We start from the raw sequence: 15,360 nt of genomic DNA, 5'->3' as shown, positions 1-15,360 counted from the left end.
AAACTCTCTCTTTTTTTTTAATAGATTTATTTATTTAATTTATTTATTTTTGACTGCGTTGGGTCTTCGTTGCTGCACGTGGGCTTTCTCTCGTTGCAGCGAGCGGGGGCTACTCTTCACTGTGGTGCACGGGCTTCTCATTGCAGTGGCTTCTCTTGTTGCAGAGCATGGCCTCTGGACACAGGGGCTTCAGTAGTTGTGGCACGCAGGCTCAGTAGTTATGGCGCATGGGCTTTGTTGCTCCGTGGCATGTGAGATCTTCCTGGACCAGGGATCGAACCCGTGTCTCCCACATTGGCAAGCGGATTCTTAACCATTGCACCACTGGGGAAGCCCCCATTGTCTCTTTGTTTCCCATGTCTTTGAATGTGCTGTTCTACCAGGAAGGCACTTCCTTCCTTCCTCTCTTTTTCTGACTAATTCTCACTCATCCTTTAGATGCTCCGATAAACATTTCTGGGGATCACTATCTCTTGAATGAAAAACTACTTCAATTCGGTGACTCTTGACTAATTTGGGCCATTGAAATATGAGATGTATGCAATGACATACATCACTTCTGCATGTCCATAAATTCTGAGGAGGCATCAAAAAGCCCTTACAAGGACTTCCCTGGTGGCATAGTGGTTAAGAATCCACCTGCCGATGCAGGGGACACGGGTTTGATCCCTTGTCTGGGAAGATCCCACATGCCATGGAGCAACTAAGCCCGTGCACCACAACTACTGAGCCTGCGCTCTAGAGCCTGTGAGCCACAACTGCTGAAACCTGCGTGCCTCAAGCCCGTGCTGCACAATAAGAGAAGCCACTGCAATAAGCCTGCGCACTGCAACAAAGAGTAGCCCCTGCTCCCCGCAACTAGAGGAAGCCCACGCACAGCAACGAAGACCCAATGCAGCCAAAAATAAATAAATAAAATAAATAAATTTATCTAAAAAAATCATTATAAGAATTTTTTTAAAGGTTGTATATATATGTATAACTGAATCACTTTGCTGTAAGCAGAAATTAACATACCATTGTAAATCAACTCTACTTAAATTTAAAAAAAAAAAAAGCTGGGAGGAGGATCTTAGGACAGCTAAGTTCCTTAATCATTCATTTAGTCATTTAACAAACAATTACTGTGTGTCTGTCGTGTAACAACACAAGAGGCACCAGAGAGCCAGGACGGCTGTTTTTCTCTCCTTGTCATTGCTGGCCTGGTGCAGGACACTGAGAGTGACCATGGATGTTCTTCTTTTTTTTAACTGAAGTAAAGTTCACTTAAAATATTCTATTAGGGACTCCCCTGGTGGAGCAGTGGCTAAGAATCCACCTGCCAATGCAGGGGACACAGGTTCGAGCCCTGGTCCAGGAAGATCCCACATGCCACAGGCAACTAAGCCCGTGCGCCACAACTACTGAGCCTGCGCTCTAGAGCCCGCAAGCCACAACTACTGAGCCCACGTGCCACAGCTACTGAGCCCACATGCCACAACTACTGAAGCCCGTGCACCTAGATCCCATGATCCACAACAAGAGAAGCCACCGCAATGAAAAGCCCGCATGCCACAACGAAGACCCAACGCAGCCAAAAATAAATAAATAAAATAAATAATTTTTTTCAAAATAAATAATAAAAATAAAATACTCTATTAGTTTCGGGTGTACAATGTAGTGAAATGATATTTTTGTAGATTATACTCCATTTTAAGTCATTATAAAGTATTGGCTATATTCCCCTTGTGGTACAATGTAGCCTGTAGCTTATTTATTTTATACATAGTAGTTTCTATCTTTTAATCTCCTCCCCCTATGTTGCCCCTTCCCTCCTTCCTCAGCCCACTGGTAACTATTAGTTTGTTCTCTGTATCTGTGAGTTTGTTTCTGTTTTGTTATATTCATTTATTTGTATTATTTTTTAGATTCCACATAAGTCAACATACAGTATTTGTCTTTGACTTATTTCTTTTTTAAAAAAAATATTAATTAATTTATTTATTTGCTTGTGCCGGGTCTTAGTTGTGGCAGGCAGGCTCCTTAGTTGTGGCGTGCGAACTCTTAGTTGCAGCACGCATGTGGGATCTAAGGAAGTCCCACAGTCGCCACCAGGGAAGTCCCAGTCTGACTTATTTCACTAAGCATAATACCCCCCAGGCCCATCCATGGTGTTGCAAATAGCAGAATTTCATTCTTTGAGAATTCCCTGGCAGTCCAGTGATTAAGACTCCGCGCTTCCGCTGCAGGGGGCACAGGTTCGATCCCTGGTTAGGGAACTAAGATCCCGCAAGCCTCGTGGTGCAGCCAAAAAAAAAAAAGTAATTCATTCTTTACCGTGGATGTTCTTGAAGGAATAATGGAGTTAGGACTGTTGTGGCTCTTCTCTTCATGGGGCTTTTGCTCTCACAGGGGACACTGGGATTAACAAGCGATGACACCATTGTAAAGATGTAATAATTCATTTGTGATCAGGAGGAGCCTGAGAATAAAGAGAGTCTGGACCAAGCTGGAGGTCAGGGCAGGCCTCTTAGAGCAGGTGATTGGCAAGCCAAGACCTGAAGAAGAGAAGGGATAAACAGGCTGCACTGGTTTCCTAAGGCTGCTGCAATAAATTACCACAGACGGGGTGCCTTGAGACAGAAATAGATTCTCTCTCAGTGCTGGAAGTTAGAAGTCCAACGTCAAGGTATCAGCAGAGCTATGCTCTCTCTGAAGGCTCTAGGGGAGAGGGGAGAATCATGCCTTGTCTCTTTCCTAGCTTCTGGTGGTTACTGGCCTTCTTTGGTTTGCACAAAGCTGCATCACCCCAATCTTGGCCTCCATGGTCACATGACTTTCTTTCTCTGTGTCTGTCTGCATCTCTCTTCTCTAAAGACACCAGTCATATTGGATTCAGGACCCACCCTAATCCAGTATGATCTCATCTTAACTAAATTACATCTGCAAAGTACCCTATTTCCAAATAAGGTCACAACCTCAAGGACCTGAGGTTTGGATTTCAACATATCTTTTGTGGAGAAACAATACAGCCCACAAGGCAGGATGGCCCATGACAGTCATTGTTATTTGGAATCTGAGGTGGTGGCCCCAGGTGGATCCAGACAAGCCTGGGGTGGCCCAGTGGGCGTGCCTGGCATCTGGTTTGTTTAAGGTAGTGGGACCTTGCAGGAGGAGGAGGGAAGAGAGGAGAAGGGGTTCAAAGAGTAGAGTCAGTACCTTTGTAGATACAGACTGGGCTCCAGCCCTACATCAGGCTCCAAGAAGTCCACCACAATTCAGGCAGAGATTATCTGGGAACATGGAGCAAAGGACCCAGGGTTCCAGCTGCATCTGGGCTGTCTCCTGTCTTCACCTGGGCAGTGGTTACATTTCCTGCACTGTCTAATACAGTAGCCACTGGCCACATGTGGCTCTGGAGCACTTGAAATGTGTCCAATCCAAATTGAGGCGTTCTATGGTTGTAAGAAAACACATGAACTATATCAGATTTTGAGAACAATACCCCCCAAAAAGGTAAAATTGCTCATTAATATTTTTTTATACTTGTTACATGATCGTATTTTGTGTATAGTGGGTTAAGTAAAAAGTATTATTAAAATTAATGTCACCTATTTCTTGTAATTTTTTTATGGAGATAGAATTGACATATAACAATGTATTCATTTTAAGTATACAACAGAATGATTTACTGTATGTATATGCTCTGAAATGTTCACCACAATAAGTTTATTTAACATCCATCACCACACATAGTTCGATTTTTTTTTCTTATGATGAGAGTTTTTAAGATCTGCTCTCTTAGCAACTTTCAAATGCACAATACAGTATTATTAACTATAATCACCATGCTGTACATGACATTCCCATGACTTATTTGTCTTATAACTGGAAGTTTGTACCTTTGACTCTGTTCACTGATTTCATCCACCACTCACCGTCTCTGGCAACCATCTATCTGTTCTCTGTATCTGCAAGTTTGGTTTTTTTAAGATTCCACATATAAGTGAGATCCTGCAGTATCTGTCTTTCTCTGTCTGACTTATTTCCTTCTTTTTGTGGTTGAGTAATGTCTATATATATATATATATATATATATATATATATATATATATATACACTTTTTTTTTTTTTTTGCCACGCCAATTGGCATGCAGGATCTTAGTTCCCCCACCAGGGATCGAACCTGTGGCCCCTGCGGTGGAGGTGCAGAGTCCTAACCACTGGACCACCAGGGAATTCCCCTATATCACATTTTCTTTATCCATTCATCCACTGGTAGACATTTAGGTTGCTTGCTTCCACATCCTGGCTATTGTAAGTAACCCTGTAATAAACATGGGAGTGCACATATCTTTTTGAGATAGTGATATCATTTCCTTCAGATATATACCCAGAAGTAGAATTGCTGGATATATGATAGTCCTATTTTTAATTCTTTGAGGAACCACCATACAGTTTTCCATAGTGGCTGCACCAGTTTTACATTCCTACCAACAGTGTTGAAGGGTTCCCTTTTCTCCACATCCTCACCAACACTTGTCATCTCTTGTCTTTTTGATAATAGTCGTTCTAACACCTTTTAGAACGACTATTATCATAGTCATTGTGGTTTTGATTTGCATTTCTCTGATGATTAGTGATGTCAAGCACCTTTTCATGTACCAGTTGGCCATCTGTATGTCTTCTTTGGAAGAATATCTATTCAGATCCTCTGCCTGTTACCAGAAAAGCCGCCTCTTTGTGGATGTCAAGCCAAAAGACACAACCAAGCCGAAGATAAGATAAGATATGATCGGGAGAAGGAAGGATTTATTACTTGCAGCAAGTAAAGAGAACCCCGGAGATCTTTCCCAAAGCAGTGACTCCCCAGGCAGTAAAGTTGGGGACGTTTTAAGCTAAGATTATATGCATATCCATGAAGGGGTTTGAGCAGAGGAGAATTCAGCATAGAACTTGGACAAAGGTTGACAGAGTCCAAGCTTAAGTTGGACTTAAGAGGGTCAGAAAAGGTCAGCATCATCATTCCTTAGGTTCTAGTTGATCTGGTGACTGAGCACTTGAGGGGAGTTTGAATTTTGCAAAACAGCTCAAGAGAGTGCTTCAGGCTAATCTTTACCACTGAAACAGAACTGGAAGTCTTTACAACTGATTTATTATCTTTGCTATTGTTACTTCTCTTGCCTGATAACAGTGGTTCATTCCTGCATTCTTTTGTTCCCTTTTTTTTTTTTTTTTTTTTCTTTTTTGCGGTACGGGGGGGGGCCTCTCACTGTTGTGGCCTCTCCCGTTGCGGAGCACAGGCTCCGGACGCGCAGGCTCAGCGGCCATGGCTCACGGGCCCAGCCGCTCCGCGGCACGTGGGATCTTCCCGAACCGGGGCACGAACCCATGTCCCCTGCATCGGCAGGCGGACTCTCAACCACTGCGCCACCAGGGAAGCCCTCTTTTGTTCCCTTAAGATCATTAATTACTGAGACTGTTCAAGGGCAAGCACTGTCGCTGGCCTTAGATCACAAAATGGCTTAGGCAAAAAATGGCTTCTCTTATGTCAAAAAGGTATACCTGGTTCTTTTCTTCCAGGGACCCTTACCCTATCTGCTTACATGTCCACTTTTTAAAAAAATTAATTAATTTATTTGGCTGCGTCAGGTCTTAGTTGCGGCACACGGGGTCTTCGTTTGGCACGTGGGCTCTTCCTTACGCGCACAGGCTTCTCTCTAGTTGTGGCACACAGGCTCTAGAGTGCGGGCTCAGTAGTTGCGGTGCGAGGGCTTAGTTGCCCCACAGCGTGTGGGATCTTAGTTCCCCGACCAGGAATTGAACCCACGTCCCCTGCACTGGAAGGCGGATTCTTAACCACTGGACCATCAGGGAAGTCCCCCATGCCCGCTTTTTAATTGAACTAGCTGTATTTTCTTTTTAACATGGCTACTAGAATATTGAAAAATGTACCTCATGTTATGTTTCTATTAAACAGTGCTGCTCTAGATTTTTTTGTTGTGGTGGAAATTGTTCATGAAAATAACTTTATAAATAGATAGGTTCTTCCAGCTGTTGTGTGGATTTGAGGGGTCAGAGATGGCATTCAGGAGGCCAGGAAGGATGCAACAGTGGTGGTGGGGGCCAGACCTGAGAGGGCAGTGGTGGGAATAAGAAAGACAATAGCAGTAACAATTCAAAGTGAAGTGGTGGTTGCTATGTTTTAAACATTTTGCATATTCATTTAATTATTCTCCCAAACCCAAGGAAGTAGGCACTATTACTATCCCATCTGGCAGATGAAGAAACTGAGGTATAGAGAAGCAAGGTCACCTGTCTAAGACACCTGGCTGCAGCGTCTGCCCATAACTATTGTCCTCCTTTGGGGACAGGAGGACAATTGGGGACAGATTAGTAAGTGGACTGACAGACCCCCAGGAAGGAAGGCAATGAAGGCTGGGTGGGGAGGAGCCAAGGGCATGGGAGGAAAAGCCAGTGGGGGTGAAAACCAAAACTGGGGAGCCTGGGGGACATTCCAGGGGGGATACAGGTGGCAGCTGGATGCTGGGTGGGGACAGAGACCCAGGTGGGGAGCTGAGGTTGTGGCTGTACTTGTATGGAAGGGGAGTGAAGGGAAGAAATTGAAGGTCACACTGTGAATCACTGCCCTCCTCCAGGAAGGAACTGTTGCAGGAAGGGGGACCCCTTCCAGTGCCCGAGAGTGGGCTCTTGTCTAACACGGAAATGAATTGTCCTAGGGGACACACGTACTGACAAAGCAAAAGACTTTATTGGAAAGGGGCGCCCGGGTGGAGAGCAGAAGGGTAAGGGAACCCAGGAGAACTGCTCTGCCACGTGGCTCGCAGTCTTAGGTTTTATGGTAATGGGGTTAGTTTCCGGGTTGTCTCTGGCCAGTCATCTTGCTTGGCCCATATATAGTCTGACTCAGGGTCCTTTCTGGTGGCGCGTGCATCTCTCAGCCAAGACGGACCCTAGCAAGAAGGATCCTGGGAGGTCTGTAGGACAATATTATGGGCTGGCATCTCCTCCCTCCTTTTGGCCCCTCCCAAATTCTCCCAGTTAGTTTCAGCTGCAGCACCATATTCTTTACTGGGAGCTCCTGTTGTGAGACAACTCGTGCAAGTGGTTATCATCCTGCCTGACCAAGGCGGGAGGTTTCGGTCAACAGCTGTGATCACGGTTGGGGCGGGCTTCAGCCAGCAAATCAAACAGAAGGGGTCACCTGGGGCCACCCCAGTCCATCTGTCCCCTGTGAAGCTATAAGCTCTCCTTCCACTCCACAAGTTGTTTGATAACTACCATATGCCAGGCCCCACGTTGAGTGTTGAGGAGGCAGCAGTGACCAAGATGGACAGAGATGCCTGCTCTAGTGATGTGGTGGGGACAGAGGTGATAAACATAAAAATTATACATATAAATATAAGATCAGTGCTATGGTCTGAACATTTGTGTCCCCCCCCAAAAAATATTCACAGGTTGAAATCCAACCCCCTAGTGTGATGGTATTAGGAGGAGGGCCCTCTGGGAGGTGATTAGGTTTAGATGAGGATATGAGGGTGGAGCCCCCCTAATGGGATTAAAAAGAGGGAAGAGACATGAGGTATCTCTCTCTGTGTACAATGCGCCAAGGAAAGGCCATGTGAGGACTTGGCTAGGAATAGGGCCCTCACCATGCACTAATGTTATAGCAGTCCAAGATGACTCAGACAATCAGGTTATGATAACTGCTCTGGAAAAAAAAAAAAAAGCAGTGAAGGGGGAAGGATCCCAAGGGTAGGGGTGGGGTGGAATTTTGAAGGTGGTCACACTGCAGGGATGACATTTGAATAAAGTCCTGAAAGAGGTTGAGGGACAGCCCTGCAGATATCTCAGGGAAGAGAGGTCTAGGCAGAGGCAACAGCAAGTGCAAAGGTCTTGAGATGGATTGGTACCTGTTGAATTTGAGGAAGGAGGCAGGTGTGTGGTTGAAGGGAAGTGAATGAGGGGAGAACCAAAGGTGAGAAAGTCAGGAAGGTGACTGTACTTTTGTGCCTTCTTCACATTGCATGCCCTCATTTAAATCCTTCATCCAACTTCCTTCTGCCTGCTGAGGACAGAGCCCGTGGGCTGGCCGCTAGAGGCCACCCTCTCTGTGGTTCCCAGGGCACTCATTCTGCCTTTGAGGTCATGATTGTCTTTCTCTGAGCCCTAACTGTGCCTCAAATGCCTCGCTAAGCGCTTTACCAGAATGACCTCAGCTCGTCCTCCTAACATTCCCCTGAGTTAGATGCACTGAAAAATTTTTACAGCTTTCTTGAGGTATAACTGACATACAACAAACCACACACTTTTAATGTGTACAGTCCGTTGAGCTTTCACATGCTGGAAACCATCACCACAATCAAGATACTAAACACATCCTAAGCCCTTTTTTATCCCTCGCTCCCACCTCTCCCCACCCCACCCCCAGGCAACCGCTGATCTGCTCTCTATGGCTATAGATGAGGTTGCATTTTCTAGAGTTTAAATAAATGGGACCAGCGAGTATAAACTATTCTTTTTTGTCTGGCTTCTTTCCCTCAGCAACATTAGGAAGATTCGTTTATGTTGTTGCGTGTATTTGAGCCCTTCTGCTCCTGGGGAAACTAAAGCACTTAGGGGTGTGGCTTGAAGGGAGAGTTTGGGGGAGTGGGTGTCACGCACAGGTTGGGCCCCCGACCGAGGCGGGTCTTGGGTGCGCAGCCCGCAGAGCAGCGCTCTGATCCTCCAGCGGACGTGGGCAGGTGCAAACCGCGTAGGGGCCCCGCCTGGGGGTCAGACCCCCAGCGCACAGAGGGGGCGGGGTCGGGCGGGGCGGGGCCGGAACCGGCGAAGGGCGGGGCCTGGCGCGGGGCTTCCCGGCTCTGGGGCCTCCGATAAGGACCTCCAGGGGCTCGGCCGCGCCTGGGCTCTGTGATAAGGCGGGCGGTGGCGGGGGTCGCGGGGCGCCGCAGGGAGGCGCGGCGTTAGGAGGTCACAGCGCGGCCACACGGGACTGGGGCCGGGGACCCAAGCTGGGGGCCGGGCTTGGGCGGGGCGTCCGGCTGTGTCACGCCCGCCTCCCTCCCGGGGCCAGGGCCGCTAAAATGGCGGCGGCGGCGGCGGCGGCGGTGACACCGTCCCGCACAGGGCCCGGGGGCCTGGTCGCCGTGCCGGGGGCCCACTAGCGCCTTCCTGGGCGCCCGCGTCCTGGCTGCGTCCTGGCCCCTGGGGCGCTCGAGCGCGGCCCCTGGGGCCCTCGGTCAGCCCTCCCGGAGCGCCCATGAACTCCGTGTCGCCGGCCGCAGCTCAGTACCGGAGCGGCAGCCAGGAGGACGCGCGCAGCCCCGAGGGCCGCAGGCCACGGCGCCCCCGAACCCCGGACCCCAACGGCCTGGGTCCCTCCGGAGCCAGCGGCCCCGCTCTTGCGTCGCCCGGGACCGGCCCGGGGGAGCCGGACGAAGTGGACAAGTTTAAAGCGAAGTTCCTGACAGCCTGGAACAACGTCAAGTACGGTGAGGAGGGGGCGGGCCCCGGGGTTGCGTTCTGAGGTGGGAGCGAACTGAGGGTTCAGGCGGGCCGTGGGCTTGGAGGTCGGTGGGAGTCAAGGAGAACCAGACCCTGCGCCTGTCAAGTATTCCACCCTTTGTTCCCTTCCCGTGAGTCACCTGTGGGTAGGTCCCCCGCCCTGCCCTGCCCAGAGCGGACCTCTGGCTGGCAGGTCCAAAGGGGAATGTGTTTACAAACCTCAGTCGATTCCCCGTGTGACCTTGGGCAAGGTTTTTTGTTTCTCTTTGCCTCCATTTTCCTCCTCTGTAAAATGGGTACAGTAACCAGACGTGCTTTGATTCATCCCGAATTAACGGCAGACATGCATGTGGCCGTTACTAGGGGCTCCGCCTCCATCCAGGAGAAATGTAGCACGGATTCCCCAGAGCCTTCCCTGAGATAGGAACTAGGATAGTCCCCATCACACAGATGGGAGAATTTAAGCGCTGTTGCTGCCCTGTTAGGTTGCGTGTCTGCCAAGCAAGTGCTTCATCTTGCTGGACACTGCCCCATGTCTCCCTAGGTTGGGCAGTCAAAAGCCGGACCAGCTTTAGCAAGCTCTCCAGCGTCCATCTCTGTGGCCGCCGCTACCGCTTCGAGGGCGAGGGTGAGCTGGTAGCCCCTGGCTAGAGTTGGAGGAGTCCCCCAGGGGTGTTTCTGGTGGCAACTGACAAGCCTGCTCTTGTAGGTGACATCCAGCGTTTCCAGCGGGACTTCGTATCTCGCCTATGGTTCACATACCGCCGGGACTTCCCACCTCTCGCCGGGGGCTGCCTGACCTCGGACTGTGGCTGGGGATGCATGTTACGGAGTGGGCAGATGATGCTAGCTCAGGGACTGCTGCTGCACTTCCTGCCCAGAGGTGAGCGGTGGAGGGGGAAGGGCACAGGAGGAGCGTAGCGCCCACCACAGGTCAGCAGTGTTAGATCTGTTTGTAAACAGAGAGTTTAAAGTCATGTTAGAATTGTGTGTAAAGTAAGCTGTGGGGGGGGGCGGGGAGTGAGAGTTGTTTAGAAAATAAGTTGAAGGAATGTGAAAATTGTAGTTAAACACGGCATCTCTGGAGCAGTAGAGTTGTGTGTAAATCATGGATAGTGGGAACTGTGCCCCGCCCCCCTACACCATCGCCATTTGACTCTTAACTCCATCCCTACCAGACTGGACATGGTCCCTGGGCGCGGGCCTGGGCCCCACTGAGCCATCGGGGTTGGCCTGTCCCAACCGGTACCGTGGGCCTGCCCACTGGATGCCTCCGCGCTGGGCCCAGGCTGCCCCTGAGCCGGAGCAGGAGCGCCGGCACCGGCAGATTGTATCCTGGTTCGCTGACCACCCCCGGGCCCCCTTCGGCCTACACCGGCTTGTGGAGCTTGGGCAGAGCTCGGGCAAGAAGGCGGGTGACTGGTATGGGCCGTCCCTGGTGGCGCACATACTCAGGTGAGGGCCGCTGCAGGGGACACGGGAGCTACTCGGTACCCCCAGGAACTCAGGCCTTTCCTCCCGTCCCCAGGAAAGCTGTGGAGAGCTGCTCAGAGGTCACCCGCCTGGTGGTGTATGTTTCTCAGGACTGCACAGGTAAGGGGCTGGGAGCCAAGGTCACAGGGTTCTCACCCTGAGCCAGTCACTACCTCAGCTGCCTCTTAGAACCCACATTCCTCAGTTGCTGAAACAGGTTCTGTGGCAGAGGGACCCTTGGAAAGGATTCGAGGCCCACACTGGGTCGGGGTGCTCTGGATTCCTTCCCTCCCTCTGGAACCAGGAGAGGAGACTTCAGGGGCTTCTCCCTGAGTGATAGAATGAAAGACATAAGGAATTCCTCTCGCAGGTTCAACTCACTCTTACTGTGTAAACAGTTCCAACATGTACGAAAGTCGGGTCTCCTCTGCCTCATAGGGTTGTCATGTCAGTGATAAAAGTAAAACCCTTAGGATAGTGCTTCTCACATAGTAAGTATTCACTAAATATTGGCTTTTATTGTTATTATTCCCTCGAAAACAGTTCAGGAGAGCCTTTTTCTTAGTCTGTTAGGGCTGCTGTAACAAAAATACCATAGACCAGGGAATTCCCTGGCGGTCCAGTGGTTAGGACTCGGCGCTTTCACTGCCGGGGCCCTGGTTGATCCCCGGTCGGGGAACTAAGATCCCTCAAGCTGCGCGGCATGGCCAAAAAAACAAAACAACACACACAAAAAACATAGACTGGGTGGCTTGTGAACAACAGGAATTTATTTTTCATAATTCTGGAGGCTGGGAAGTCCAAGAACAAGTCACTGGCAGTTTTCGTGTCTGTTGGAAGCCCACTTCCTGGTTCATTTTGCTGTGTCTTCAGGTAGCAAAAGGGGCAAGCGAGCTCCCTGGGGTCCCTTTTATAAGGGCAGTGATTTCACTCCTGACCTAATCCCCTCCCAAAGGCCCCACTTCCTAATTCCATCACCTTGGGGGGTAAGATTTCAACATACGAATTTAGAGGGGGGCACGAGCATTCAGACCGTAGCAGCTGTGTCTCCGGAAAGGGTTGGATGCACTTTTCTGGGAGCCAGGAGGGGGCTCACATAGCCACAAGGGAGGAGGCGGGAGAGGAGAAACCAGCAGACGGGACTTGAGGAGGGACACACAGGAACTTTCAGCTGACTGGCGGATTGCTCAGCGCTCCCATTTCCATCTTAGAAACCCAGGCGCCGAGTCTGGGAGGACTAGAGGCACTCTGGGCTGCGGGGAAGGCTCTCCAGCTCCTCCTAGCTTTACACTGTTTGTCTAAATCTCAGGACCTCAGTTGCCCTCTCTGTAAAATGGGGATGTCCACACCTGCCTGGAGGCCCTGGGATTGTCTGAGGGCGCTTGGGGTGGGGGGACACTGGAAAGGTGCTTTTCCGCTGATGACAGGAGTGTCACCCCAAGAGGTTGCTCAGGCAGGGTTGGTCCCCTGAGGATGGAGGACCATACTCTGAGGCTTGAAGGGCCGGAGAGAATGTGACCTGCTGCCCTGTCCTTCCAGTGTACAAGGCGGATGTGGCACGCCTGGTGGCCAGGCCAGACCCCACAGCTGAGTGGAAGTCCGTGGTCATCCTGGTGCCAGTGCGGCTGGGTGGCGAGACTCTCAACCCCGTGTACGTGCCCTGCATGAAGGTAGGTTCTACCAGATTCTACCATGCCTCCCCCCAGGAGCCCTGCAGACTTTTTCAGCTTGGGTTAGGCGTTTATGCTTCCTTCATCTCTTCATCGGTTTATCCAGTAGTTACGGAGCACCAATTATGTGCCAAGAACTGTCCCAGCTGCTGGGGATTCAGAGGTGAATAGGCAACAACTGATGCTCTCTGGGAACAGACGTTCTAATGCGGGAATAACAGGCAGTGTATGTGGAACAAAATTGACAGCTGTGGTGTTACAACTCGGACTCTAAAGGAACCAAAATTAACACGATGAAGGGCAGATGCGGGTGGCTGCACAGCCTAGGAAAGCCCCTGTCTAGCCAGAAGCAAGTGAGAAGCCAGAGGAGGAGTGTTCCAGGCAAAAGGAACAGCAAGGCTGGAAAGACCCTGATGTGTTTACACCCGGAATAAAGGCCAAAGATCTCTCCACAGCCCACAAGGCCCTGTACCATCTGCCCACACTCTCCAACTCACTTCATTCCGCTCCAGCCACACAGGCCTCTTCACTGTTCTCAGAAGACACCTGCCTCAGAGCCTTTGCACTTGCTGTTCCCATCACTTGGAGCGCTCTTTCCCAAGATGCACTCTTCTTCTTTTTTTTTTTTAACATCTTTATTGGAGTATAATTGCTTTACAATGGTGCGTTAGTTGCTGCTCTATAACAAAGTGAATCAGCTATATGTATCCCAAGATGCATTCTTAACTCCCTTAACTCTTTGCTAAAACATCATCTCTCAGTGAGGCCTTTTCCTGATTCCCCTATTTAAAATTGCAAAGCCTTCTTACCGCCTTTATTCTTTCTCCAGAGTGTTACCGCCTTGTGACACGTGACCTAACTTGCTCATCTTGTTCCTTGTTCTCCCACGCTAGAACATCAGCTGCATAAGGGCAGGGTTTTGTCTATCTTGGTCACTGCTGCCCCCCAGGGCCCAGCACAGGCTTGGGTTTGCACACATTGGGCCTTTGCTATGCATTTGTTGACAGTGCTTACAGTGCTCACTGACAGCACCTGCTGTGGGTCCTTACCTTCACCCACTTTCTTCCCTGCAGGAGCTCCTGCGTTCAGAGCTGTGCCTTGGCATCATGGGGGGAAAGCCACGCCACTCGCTGTACTTCATTGGCTATCAGGGTAGGCCCACCCCATCCTGCTTCATCCCATCCCACCTTACCCTCTTCCACCCCTGCTCACGCTTCCTCCCCTGCAGATGACTTCCTCCTCTACCTGGACCCTCACTACTGCCAGCCCACTGTGGATGTCAGCCAGGCTGACTTCCCCCTAGAGGTGAGCTGGGATCCCCAGGGTGGGGTTGGAGGCCTGTGGAGGGTTCCCCCCGAGCCTCCCTGGTTTGTCTGCCCCAGTCCTTCCATTGCACCTCACCCCGCAAGATGGCCTTTGCCAAGATGGACCCGAGCTGTACTGTGGGGTTCTATGCTGGAGACAGGAAGGAGTTTGAGACGCTCTGCTCAGAGCTGACCAGGGTGAGCAAGGCATGCTGGAGGGTGGGAGGCAAAGGGCAGGGCTAGGGTAGAAGAGGAACAGAGGCTTTGAGGCCAGCAGACCTGGCAGGGCCACGTCTAGGCTATGTTGTTAAGATTATTATCCTGACCACAAGCTGCAAAAGCCCAGCTCTAATTAGAGCAAAAAGAGGCATGAAATGAAAATTTTAAGGGGACAGCTGCTTCCAGGGGGTTAAGTGGTAGGACCCTGCCTTGTCCTTTGGCTCTGTTTTCCTATCAAGGCTTTACCCTTATGGTGGCAATAAGTGGCCACCAGGCTCTCTGGGCGCCTACTATTTAGTTTAGTGGAAAGGGAGCGCCACCTTCTCAGCAGAGAGAAAATCCCAGGGCTGAAAATCCCACAGCTGTGGTTCATTGGCTGCACAGGGTCATGTGCTCATCACTGAGCCAATCACTATAGCCAGGGCACAGAAGGTGCTGATTGGCTGGCCTGCTTCACTGCCCTGGAGGGATGGGAGTCGAGTTCAGGAAGCACCTGATAAATATACCTGTTAAGATAATTATACCTACTAGGATAATTAACATGGCTTGGGGGCTGAGCTGTTCTCTCTCCTCCCACCAGGTCCTCAGCTCCTCCTCAGCCACAGAGCGATACCCAATGTTCACCCTGGTTGAGGGCCATGCTCGGGACCACAGCCTGGACGACCTCTGCTCCCAGCCCTCCCAGCCGACACTGCGGCTCCCTCGCACAGGCCGGCTCCTCAAGGCTAAACGCCCAAGCTCTGAGGACTTTGTGTTTTTATAAAGGGCGGGGATGAGGGAGAAGACAGACCCTATTTATTTTTTTATTTATGTCACACTGGGTGTGGGAGCTTGAACTCCCCCCGTGACAAGTGCAGCTGAGAGCAGTCCAGGAAGCCTCCGGGCCAGGGCCATTCAGCCAGGAATAGAGCCCGCACACCTGCCTCCCACCAGCTGGGCCCTCCTCACAGGGCAGGGAGGGAGGGCCCCCGGGCACCCACTCAGGGCCTGACTCAGTACTGTAGTTTGCACTGGACCGTCCATGCCCCTCACTGGTCCCAAAGCCCCCATCCTGCCAAGGGCTGGTGGGAGGGAGGAGGGGCTGTGACCAATGGGGACTAATAAAGCCGTTTGACTTGACCTTGGCTATGGCTGGGCCCAGCATTTGAGGGATGGGGCTCAGGGTGTGTCTTGAGGTGAGGTTCCGA

The 15,360-nt window shown here is 50.7% G+C and overlaps 1 protein-coding gene across 4 annotated transcripts; it reads left to right on the top strand.

The window, feature by feature from the left end:
* The first annotated feature begins 8,966 nt into the window (after positions 1-8,966).
* On the top strand, positions 8,967-15,292 carry ATG4D (autophagy related 4D cysteine peptidase). Of its 4 annotated transcripts, XM_007107260.4 has the most exons (10): positions 8,975-9,494; positions 10,052-10,135; positions 10,217-10,390; positions 10,686-10,962; positions 11,036-11,100; positions 12,520-12,650; positions 13,724-13,802; positions 13,879-13,955; positions 14,033-14,152; positions 14,754-15,292. In XM_007107260.4, the coding sequence occupies exons 1-10, from the start codon at positions 9,263-9,265 to the stop codon at positions 14,934-14,936; spliced, it is 1,422 nt and encodes a 473-aa protein (XP_007107322.2). In that variant the 5' UTR covers positions 8,975-9,262; the 3' UTR covers positions 14,937-15,292. The 4 variants fall into 4 exon arrangements, with proteins under 4 accessions (XP_028339543.1, XP_007107322.2, XP_028339542.1 ...); XM_028483742.2 differs by lacking the exon at positions 14,033-14,152 and having other exon boundaries at positions 8,967-9,494; XM_028483741.2 differs by lacking the exon at positions 10,052-10,135 and having other exon boundaries at positions 8,977-9,494.
* The last annotated feature ends 68 nt before the right edge of the window (positions 15,293-15,360 follow it).

The sequence above is a fragment of the Physeter macrocephalus genome, unplaced genomic scaffold (assembly GCF_002837175.3).
Source record: "Physeter macrocephalus isolate SW-GA unplaced genomic scaffold, ASM283717v5 random_63, whole genome shotgun sequence".
In the NCBI taxonomy this organism is placed as follows: Eukaryota; Metazoa; Chordata; class Mammalia; order Artiodactyla; family Physeteridae; genus Physeter; species Physeter macrocephalus.
Note: the sequence above shows the minus strand (reverse complement) of the source record. Positions and strands in the feature narration are given on the sequence as shown.

Excerpts from the sequence above, each read along its gene's own strand:
- ATG4D (XM_007107260.4), top strand. The coding sequence starts at position 9,263 with ATGAACTCCGTGTCGCCGGCCGCAGCTCAGTACCGGAGCGGCAGCCAG. Across the intron at positions 10,963-11,035 it reads CTGGTGGCGCACATACTCAG|GAAAGCTGTGGAGAGCTGCT; the intron begins GTGAGGGCCGCT and ends TCCCGTCCCCAG. Across the intron at positions 12,651-13,723 it reads TGTACGTGCCCTGCATGAAG|GAGCTCCTGCGTTCAGAGCT; the intron begins GTAGGTTCTACC and ends TCTTCCCTGCAG.